We start from the raw sequence: 10,810 nt of genomic DNA on the forward strand, positions 1-10,810 counted from the left end.
CTGCAGTCAGTTCTCTTCATCACTCTCGCGCGTGACGGCCATCTTCCTTCAGCTCGAGAAGACTGTTCCTGCAGACATGGCCGACTATTCTAACGTGGCTCCGCCGTCCTCAAACTCCGGTGCAGGGATGAACGATGCTTTTAAAGACGCCCTTCAGAGGGCCAGACAAGTGAGTACTTCGAAAGAGTCTTAAAATATTTAGTATCTTCAAGCTTTCCGCGTAAAAAAACAAAATGAAGCCCAGCGAGCTCGTTTGCTAATGTGAGGCCTTGATGCGTTGCAACAAAGAGGTTTCAGTTTAGCGTTTTTTTTTTATTATTTACTTCCTTATTTCAAGGTTTAGCGGAAGCAGAATGTCGTGTTGCAAATAATACTTATGTCCTATAGTATAGACTAAAAGGCAAACAAATAGTTTTAGCTCCACATTATTAGATATTTACGTGAGCTGTAATTTACACACAAACAAACTGGCACTTATAGGTGGAATTAGGCCATTGGATATAGGATGTCTTCTAATAGATTCCGTAGATGGTTTCGGTTCAGCCATTTTATAGGCTAAATAAGCGAAGTTCCTACTAATGTATAGATAAAGCGAAACTTTTTTGTTTGTTGCTGCTGAGTCGAACTAGTTTTGTTCAGGACAACCGTAGATACTCAGATAGGCCTCGTGCAGTTACAGGTTTGTTGTGATTATACAGAATAATCGAAAACCGTTTAACTCTGTAATTCACAATATCTTTTTAGATAGCGGCAAAAATAGGAGGTGATGGTATACCACCCTCTCCATCCTCCAATGAGTTTGGTTATGGAGGACAGAAGAGACCCCTTGAAGATGGAGGTAAGTTCACAGGAGCCATGTTGCGACTTTATTGTTGTGCATATTGGTCAGTGTAAACCACATTGTTATTGACTTGTGATCTTAAGATCCTGGGGAACTGATTATGGTGTGACTTTTTTTAATTAGCCTAAATGAATGTTCTATATTTTATATTTTGAGCCTAGCCACCCCTTTAAGTAAAGCCACATGGTCACATTTTCATAAAACAATAAAAATGTTTTACTATTTATGCTGTAAACTCTGAGTGAAACAAAATTTGGCAACATTTTTATTTTTATTTAATTTTTGTAAAAAAAATTTTTGAGGACTGTTACATTCGCTTAAAGGTATAGACCTTATGCACCAGAGAAACAAGGGCGCCGCCATCTTTGGAATATTGTCTTTTAACTTCCGTTTTGCGGTCGCTCTGTATATTTATATGGCATTTCTGTCCAGGAGTAATTAGCTTTTTAAGTGGATTTACTTAATGTAAAGTTAACGAAAGTTATCATGAGGACTGTAATGTTTAAAGCAGATGACTTAACAAATGTAAATCGACCGGGAAGATTTTAAAACGAGCCGTTCATTAATAAACACGCAAAACGCTGTGAAAATACAGACCGGAAATCAAAAGACAATGAGAGCAGCGCTGAAAAGGGGCGGAGCTACATAAGGTCTATAGCGGAGGATTTTCCCGAACTTTAGAAAAGAACCGCCCTCTCCACTTTTTGAAAAAATGCACATGCGCAACACTCTACCTGCTCCCGAGAGGGAACGCCTATTAAACGTGTGCACGAGAGAGCATGCACGAGCTAATCATAGCTTACATTAACTTTTACTAGCAGTGATTTTAAATGGATTTCTCCAAATAGCATGCCAAACTTTACCTGTCAAGTAGAATCTTTGCGACTGAGGCATCAGTGGGAAGCCCAACCTGTGTTTTGAGCGCACGCCATCGTGTGCACGAGCACGTACGACGGCCTTACGTAAACATATCACCAGAATGATTGACACTTAGGAGGACCAATAGTCTTGATGATCCACCCGGAAAAAGAAAATCCTCCGCTATACCTTTAAAATAAATGGAACTAATATTTAAATATTTTAAGTACATTCAAGCACTAAGTCGCGCGTGTGTCCAAGCAAGGCTTTTTGTAAAAATGCTTTGAAACAAAGTTTATTGTTGAAAGAGTTATACAAAACTTATAAATAAACCAAATGCAAGATTCCTAACCAAGAGATGGCAAAAAAGAGCCTGATCTGTTCAAGCACAAAGGGTGCTCGGATGGTCCCATCGTGCTGCTTCAAATAACTTTTCCAGACGTGTTTTCCTACCTTATTTGTGGTGTGAACGCTTAGGCCTACTCTGTAATAACTATAAAATAATTCTAGAAATAAAATTACAAAGCCACATTTTGGGTTTCACTTTTACCTCAGTTCCACTGTTTTGCTTCTATGCTGGAAAGCTGAAAAAATAAATAAAATAAATCATGCTAGTCGTGAGAGTGGCAATTGATATAGCAAGCACACCATGTTCCTATGTTGGATAAAATGTCCACATTCACTACTCCTCAGTCTCTACCACTGTATTTGTTTCCTAAAACATATGTACATATACATACAGGGCTGTGCAATCCCTAGTTGATGAGAACAGTTACTTCATATTACAAACTAAAAAACAATCACATTTACTATTAATAAGTTCTGCATTTGTATATGTAAATAGACAATTTTTTTCAAAGCCTGATTTGTAACCCAAAAAAGGCTTTCTCTTTTTAAATTAATCCCAAAAGTACATGTTTATTAAAGTAACAAATTAAAATAGTATAACCACATCAATTATAAACGATATTGAACTTAAAAGAATTACAAGAAAAACAAATAAAACAAAAGGCCTCAAGCCCAGGACCACACTGGAAAAAGGAGCGTCGTTTTATCAGTCTGTTAAACGCTGGTAATCCACAGCACCTGTCACTCAACTCCACCCTGCAAACACACAAAACAGAACAAAAACCTCACCACAATTCAAGGAGCAGGGCACTTTTGTGACCTTTTTTTTTTTTTAACCACTTAACGTTAGCCTTTTCAAATCATGTCTATTATTTATTTTTTTGACAAGTCACCAAGTTTCATGCCATTCCAATTAAGTGTTCAAAATCTAACATTTTCTGCCTAAACAGACTATCAGAGGGTTAAAGGTTTTTCTTATGGATTGGTTGCTGTAAGCGGCTGATATGTAGTAATCATATGGTTAACTTGGTCTTTTTGTCTTCTTTAGATCAACCAGAAACCAAGAAGGTTCCACCAAGCGATCGTAAGCATTGATTGTTCCACATTGAACTCATTACCTATTAAAAATGTTTAACAAAGATGTGGCTATGTTGTTTGGTCATCTCATAAGTTCATGCTTTTATTTGCACCAGCTTTTTCATCTGTAATGGGAGGCATGGGTGGCCCAAGGTACATTTATTTTAAACAAAGTATTTAATGCAAATATATTTCAAATATTAATGCATTTGTAAGAAAAAACATATTAAGTACATTTCTGCTTTGCATATTTCTTCTAATAACGTGTCTTTATGTAGGTCTATATCAGAAGAGTACAAGGTTCCAGATGGCATGGTCGGCTTCAGTAAGTTGTCCGATTCGTTTTTTCCGAATTCATATCCACGACTAGAGGCTTTGGAGGACTTTCATTTAAATCTCATCAATAATCCAGTGTTAATTAATCACTCATCTGCAGTCATTGGAAGAGGAGGAGAACAGATTTCAAGAATCCAGCAGGACTCAGGCTGCAAAATACAGATTGCTCCTGGTGAGTCAAAATGTCACAACCCTGACATTGTGTATCTGAGTCTGAGGCTCTTTGAAGCATAAATGAAAAGACTCTTATTCTGCACTCTACCCAACAGACAGTGGTGGCATGCCTGAGAGGTCAGTGACATTAACAGGCTCACCTGATGCTATCCAGTGAGTATCTTTACACGTTTAAAAACATTTCATGGTTAAAATGGGTATGGTGTTTTAGAAGTGGGTGAAAACAAATGTCCATTTTCCATAATAGGGGTGCAAAGAGGTTACTCTCAGAGATTGTAGAGAAAGGCAGACCGTCTCCTGCATTTCACCACAATGATGGACCAGGGATGTCTGTTCAGGAGATTATGGTCCCAGCCTCCAAAGCGGGTCTGGTCATTGGAAAGGGAGGAGAAACAATCAAACAGTTACAGGTGAGGTTCACAGATGTTTAGCAGACTGGTTTTATTTTGTGTTCAGTTAAAGCTGGTTTGGAATTCCTACTTGTTCTCTGACTTCGGACCATTAAGACTTTAATCTCTTTACATGTTTTCCAGACATGTAATTACTAATTTAACTGAATCCTGCTGAGAGGGAGAGAGAAAAAAAAATCTATTCTTTCTCCTATGCTCTCACTATTCTTTAATCCCTCCCTAGCTTGTACTATTCTGAATAATGTCAGAAACAGGTTTATTATTAAGTGCTTTGTGTTTATTGCCTCTTTATGATGAATCGCTTGCATTCCCCGTTTGTGAGTCTCTTTGAATAAAGGCATCTGCTAAATGAATAAATGTAAAATGTAATTGTTCAACATTTGTTTAACAGGAACGTGCTGGAGTCAAAATGGTCATGATTCAAGATGGACCCCAAAACACAGGTGCTGATAAACCGCTCAGGATCTCTGGCGATCCTTTTAAAGTTCAGGTGAGTACATTAAGGCATTTTTATTGCTACATCGTAATTATATTAAATTATGGATAATATATATATTTTTAAATGGCATGTCTTGGTCTGTACAGCAAGCTAAAGACATGGTGATGGATCTGATCAGAGATCAGGGTTTCCGGGAACAGAGAGGAGAATATGGTTCTAGAGCTGGAGGTGGTGGTAGTAGTGGTGGTGGAGGAGGAGGAGGAGGAGGAGGAGAAGGTGGTCTGGATGTAAGTACTGTTTGATGAGATGAACCTAATATTTTGACTCCTTGTGATTTTATACATTAAAATTTTGAAAGGCAATTGACTATTGAAACTCTTTTGCTGTTGCTTTAGGTCCCTGTGCCAAGGTTTGCAGTGGGAATTGTGATTGGCAGGAATGGTGAAATGATCAAGAAGATTCAGAATGATACTGGTGTGAGGATTCAGTTCAAACCAGGTGAATAAGTTTATATGCACTTTAATGTAAAAGCAAAAACTAAATCGGATTCAGATCTTTGACACAAATGCTTGTCCTTTGCTTTAGACGATGGCACTACACCAGAGAGGATCGCTCAGATCATGGGGCCTCCAGACAGGGCTCAGCACGCAGCAGATATAATTACTGACCTACTGAGAAGTGTGCAGGCAGGGGGCCCCCCTGGTCACGGTGGGGGCAGAGGGAGAGGCCGTGGGCAGGGAAACTGGAACATGGGCGGCCCTCCTGGAGGCCTGCAAGAATTCACTTTCACTGTGCCTTCCATGAAGACCGGCCTCATTATTGGCAAAGGTTGGTTGTTGCTGATAATTACTTTACCTTTGAAAGGATATGCAATTTTATGTTGTTAATTGGGTAAATGAATAAACATTTTGTAATAATATTTTCTGTGTCTCTCTCTCTCTCTAGGGGGTGAAACAATTAAGAGCATCAGCCAGCAGTCCGGAGCCAGGATAGAATTACAAAGAAACCCTCCACCTAATTCAGACCCTAATATAAAGATCTTCACAGTCCGTGGATCACCCCAACAGATTGATTACGCCAGGCAACTGGTTGAGGAAAAAATTGGAGTTGAGTGCCTTGGTTTCCTAACTAAATTTTTTGGGTGAACATGAAATGCTGCTCAGACACAGTTTATTTCTAGCTTATTGACAAGTGCTTGTGTGAGGGGGGGTTATGAGAGAGCTGTATTTAAATGAATACAAAGATGTTTTTCTTTTGGAGAAAAATAGTGCAGAGACTGGACAAAAATAAAACTTCCTAGGTGTCGACGGCCTGCTTTCGCACACTATCAAATGGAGTATACTTTGAAAGTACAGCTTAAAAAAGAAAGAAATCTATTTTAGGCTTTAGTCCCACCCTCTGCCAAGTTATTAAGAGAACAGACTTTTTGAGGGTGAGGGAAGGTTAATGTTTTTGATTAAAAATTGAGGGCATAGTAAGTACTACAGCATTCTGTACAAAAATGAGAATAGTCAATTTTGATTTCATACAGGCACTAAAATGTTTATTTTGTTTTATTATAGGGTCCAGTTAGCCCTATGGGTGGCCCTCATGGTCCTCCTGGGCCCCACGGAGGTCCTTCTCATGGCCCCCCTGGTCCACAAGGACCTCCTGCTCCCATGGGCCCATACAACCCTGGGCCCTATGGCCAGGGCCCTCCTGGACCACAGTAAGAAATTTCTGCTTCATGATGTTTAGCATGTTGTTAGTGTTTTAATTTTTTCTTAAGGAGTCAGTTAAATTTGAGATTAACTTATTAATCTTATTTTTTTCCTCAGTGGTCCTCCAGCACCATACCAGCCTCAAGGCTGGGGCAACGGTTACCCCCACTGGCAGCAAGGGCAGCCAGATCCCAGTAAGTGCCCACACTTGTGCAAATTAGGGTTGGTTCAGAGTGATATTACTCAAGTTCTTTTCCTCATTGCTAGTCAAAGTCATTGCCACTTCAGTTGCCTGTTGGAGGAAAAATGAAATTGGCTAAGCAGTTGTTTGTTCTCCAGATAAAGCAGCAGCTGATGCTAATGCTGCTGCATGGGCAGCCTATTATTCTCAGTACCAGCAGCAGCCCCAGGGCCCCATGACACCCACCTCAGCAGCCCCAGGCACAACCCAGTCCAATGGACAAGGTACTTTTTTACCTGCACTCCACAAAAACGCCACCGTCCCTTTACTGTAGACCTACAGTAGCACTTAGTAGGCTTTCAGTGTAGCCATCACTGCACAGTACAAGGTTTTTTTTTTTTTAATGGTCTTTATCCATTGATCTGGGGTGGCCTTTTTCGACTAGCACTCATGGACAGGGCAGTTTCTGAGACACTCAACCTGTTTGTGCAAAGTGCGTCACCTAGCCAGGTGGAGGACTTTCTGCAGCCTTTGAAAGAATGGTTGTCAATTTCTCATTGTACCATTTTTAACAGGTGACCCACAAGCTCCAGTTCAAAGTGGACAGTCAGATTACACCAAGGCCTGGGAGGAATATTACAAGAAATTGGGTATAAATATTTTGTAGCTTCAGGTTATTTTATTTGAGAGAGCAGGTTAAATAGCAGCAGGGCTTGAATAGCCAATCTGTCCTTTTTTACTTGTGGAGTCTTGCGAGGGAAATTAGTGGCGTGAGAATTTAGTTTTTGGAGCTTGTCCACAGAAATATTGGTCTCAAACCCTGCTGTTCAGAATGAGGAGCTGTAGTGTCTTCAACAGGTAGAATAGGATTAACGCATTGACAACCATGAATGAGATTGTACTTCTCATTTTCGTATATGCCTACAATGGATAAATATCTACATTTCCAAATTTGTGCCTGTTATTACTGTATTTCAATGCCGGTCGCACTTATAAATAGAGCTGGGCAATAACGATAATTATCGCGATACAATTTCTCGAATGCAATTATAACAAAAGTTTGATATAATGTTTATGCGCTAAAAGCGGAACGAAACAACTCTATTCATTCAAAGTAACCACGCCTCATTTATTTGCTCTGCTTAAACGGCAGTGCAGGGCGTTCTTACTAGAGCAGATGATTCGTTTACTCTCGGATCGTTCTCGAGCACTAAACAGTGCTGTGAGAAGCGCTCGAATTCATTGAAGAACACGAATGTCTCTGTGATTTTAAAGTAGTTTAAACCAGATGAAACAGCACTGACATTCTCAACAGCACTGAGAAACACAAGAAAAATTGTGCCATGAACGATCCAGTTAGGCTTTTCAATCTACACATCATCATCATTTACCATGGATTTACACTAACTGGCCGGCCCACTGGGAAAACTTCCGGTGCTCCAGGTATCCACATGGTATTGTGGCAGAAATGTGGTCTATTCATAATATCAATTTTTATATTATTAATGTAGACATGTATTAAAGGAGTAATGAAATATGATTGTTGTCATTAAGTTATAGCATTTGTGCATTTGTATTTATAGTTAAAATGTGTTTTTCACAAAATGTAACTATGGTATTTACCATGGTGGTAAGGTGCTATATGTGGTTTTACCTATGGTCATCATGATCTAAATGAATACTATGGATGGCCAATGGTTAATTTGAACAAAAGTAGAGTCCTAACTCAAAATCAGAATATTAAAATTTTACCATATGAGGTTTTCAATTTTTACAAATGTTACTGTTTTTGTTAGTAAACAAATTTACATCTGCATCCCAACTTGAGCTACTGCTACTGACAAATGTGCATTTCTGGAAGACAAACCGTACTGTTATTAATATTGCAGCCTGCACTGCAAACTGTGGCGAAGATGCGCATTATCAAAGTCGGGCAACACAAACTATCACCCGTTAGAACATGCAGAAAATAAGAACGTTTTTAGAGGTATTTCTGAAGGACTAACTTGTAAGTTAACGTGCATATTTTGATTATAAATGCTTTGAATATTCTACCTTCGATTTGTTAAATGTTCACCTTTCTGGCAAGTTTTTGTCATGTTATGTAGAATAGAGAGTAGTTTAAAACCACAATTAACTTTCTGGTTTTGACAACTTTTAACTCGGGAGCAAAAAAATGCTTTTAAACTTGAAAGAAATAAAGATTTGACATTTATCGTGATAATTATTGATATTGATAATGTCATTTTTTTGGCCATATCACCCAGCCCTACTTATAAATATTACATTTCAAATGACTGAAATTTTAAAGCCTTAATCTTCAATTAATATTTTAATTGAACCGTTATTCTAATGTTAGTAAAATATTAGATTTTTGTCTGATAAATTTGTTGGTAGACTTGTAGTCTAGTTGCATGTTTTGAACAGAATTGTCAGTAGATAATTCAGTAATATGTGATTTGTTCTGTGTAGACACGTGATTAACGTCTTTTAGATCTTGTGTCTTCAGGTCAAGGACAACCTCAACAGGACTACACAAAGGCATGGGAAGAGTACTATAAGAAACAAGGTGAGACATGAATGTGGACGTACATGCATGGATTTCTAAAAGTTTTGGGCAGCTGCAACTCTTTCACAGTCCTCTGCAGTAGAGCTGCTGTGGACTCGGCTGCCCTAGAGTAAAGTTGTGGGTTTCTGTCCCGGCTATCGGAGGTCGTGTTGCCGGGGTCGTTCCCCCACTTACAAACATTGTCAGGACTTATTTAGCTTTAACCATGTACTAAGTGGTGATTCTCTCTTTAATGCTTTGTGTTTTGTTTAATCTCAGGTCAAGCTGCTCCTCAGGCGGCGGCGGCAGCGGCGACGTCTCAGCCGGGAGGTCAGCCGGATTACAGTGCGGCGTGGGCAGAGTACTACCGCCAACAGGCAGCGTACTACGGCCAAGGCGCCCCTCAGGCGATGGGAGCTGCACCCCAGGCTCAGCAGGTACACTCCCACTAAAACACTTTGCCTTTTGCTCTCTTCAGATGTGCATGTGTACTGTTTTTGTCCCCCCCCCTTTTTTTTTTTTTTTTTTTTTTTTTCTTCTAACATTTACTTCCACAGGGTCAGCAGGTTTCCAGATGAGTCACCGATACAACACTTAACCAAACACTTTCCTCCTCAAACAGGCTTCTTTTATCTATTTTCTTTTATTTATTTTTTTATTTTGGGAGGGTGTTGCATAAATGTTTCTGCTCTTAACATGTTGTGTATTTCTTATGTATTTCTTCTGCACAGGGCCAGTAATGTGAAGTGGACATAAAGTAAATGCTACATTGTCAGAAAAAAACCTTTGTTAAATGTTTGGATGCAGACGCCATGATGAAGATCTTAATTTCATTGGTTTGAGTGTTTATGCTAGATCGCAGACCGGCTCCAAAGTCAAGTATATATATATTTTTTTTCCTTTTTGTTTTGCCACTCTTGTAAATGAACGGTTTGTTTTTAGTCGGGTAATATTGGTCATTCCAGCTCCTGTATCTCCTGTATCTCATGTAGTTTTGAGACTAATCTATAGAAATTTCCATGTAAATCATCTCAGTTTTAATATGATATGCCTGTTGTGTTTTGCAATAAAACAATGAAACCTCCTGTGTTGGTAAGTGGGGTGCAAAAATTGGGCAATGTTTTGTGAAAATTTCATTTCCTGTTTTCAATGGGACGGGGGGGGGGGGGGGGGGGAGGGTCTTGTATGCAAATTTACAGAAAGAAAATGTTGCTCCTGTTTTTTTTTTTCGTTTTTTTTCTCTTCTCCAACTGTGTCTACATTACCCCTGATTTTAAGTTTGATTCCTGGTCTATTTTAAAGTCACAACTAAGAGTATCAATGATCATTTGACAAACGGAAGGCTATGGCTGTTTTTTTGTTTTTTGTACTGGTCATTGCTGTGGATGTAGGTGTAGGCAGGTTATCTAAGGCAAAGTGGCTTGATGTTGGCAAGGTATGTGATTAATTCAATAACTCTTCAGTGCTGTAGTGTTGCTCATTCTTGTACTGCATTTCACCTGGTTTGTTGAGGTAGTGTGCACTGTTAATGAGAGACATTTCCTCCCTCACAGGCAAGATTAGGAAGGCGGTAAGCAAGTATGCGTCTTTACATAAACTGTTCCTTATATATTGTGACTGCAATCATGTTGCAAGTATTTTAGTTTGTTCAAGTTTGCTGCTTTTTTACAGGGCAGGTCAAGTGTTCTGATCAACAGTCATGCCTTGCTAAATTACTTGTCCCCATCATATATTTTAAATGTCTAAAATCCACCAATTGTGTATATATTTCTATCAATATTGCTGGCATTTCTAAAACGTTTTGATACGATTAAAAAAAGCTCAAATGCGAACGTGGACTACTTTTTTATCTACCCATTGTTTGTTAGCATTTTTCCAATATAGGCCTGTAGGTTTTT

The 10,810-nt window shown here is 39.0% G+C and overlaps 1 protein-coding gene across 9 annotated transcripts; it reads left to right on the plus strand.

Annotated features, from left to right (window-relative positions):
- fubp1 (far upstream element (FUSE) binding protein 1) lies at positions 1-10,744 on the plus strand. 9 transcript variants are annotated; one of them, XM_084411085.1, is made up of 20 exons: positions 2-169; positions 745-838; positions 3,096-3,131; positions 3,241-3,277; positions 3,403-3,449; positions 3,537-3,632; positions 3,730-3,787; positions 3,882-4,044; positions 4,436-4,534; positions 4,630-4,770; positions 4,879-4,981; positions 5,069-5,311; positions 5,429-5,589; positions 6,046-6,191; positions 6,301-6,377; positions 6,523-6,648; positions 6,940-7,014; positions 8,874-8,933; positions 9,192-9,349; positions 9,644-10,744. In XM_084411085.1, the coding sequence occupies exons 1-20, from the start codon at positions 77-79 to the stop codon at positions 9,650-9,652; spliced, it is 2,022 nt and encodes a 673-aa protein (XP_084267211.1). In that variant the 5' UTR covers positions 2-76; the 3' UTR covers positions 9,653-10,744. The 9 variants fall into 9 exon arrangements, with proteins under 9 accessions (XP_084267210.1, XP_084267211.1, XP_084267212.1 ...); XM_084411084.1 differs by lacking the exon at positions 9,644-10,744 and having other exon boundaries at positions 1-169; positions 9,192-9,496; XM_084411086.1 differs by lacking the exon at positions 9,644-10,744 and having other exon boundaries at positions 3-169; positions 3,561-3,632; positions 9,192-9,495.
- Positions 10,745-10,810: the final 66 nt, after the last annotated feature.

This window comes from Rutilus rutilus (genome assembly GCF_951802725.1).
Source record: "Rutilus rutilus genome assembly, chromosome: 6".
NCBI lineage: Eukaryota > Metazoa > Chordata > Actinopteri > Cypriniformes > Leuciscidae > Rutilus > Rutilus rutilus.

Excerpts from the sequence above, each read along its gene's own strand:
- fubp1 (XM_084411084.1), top strand. The coding sequence starts at position 77 with ATGGCCGACTATTCTAACGTGGCTCCGCCGTCCTCAAACTCCGGTGCA. Across the intron at positions 3,278-3,402 it reads GGAGGCATGGGTGGCCCAAG|GTCTATATCAGAAGAGTACA; the intron begins GTACATTTATTT and ends GTCTTTATGTAG. Across the intron at positions 4,045-4,435 it reads AAACAATCAAACAGTTACAG|GAACGTGCTGGAGTCAAAAT; the intron begins GTGAGGTTCACA and ends TTTGTTTAACAG.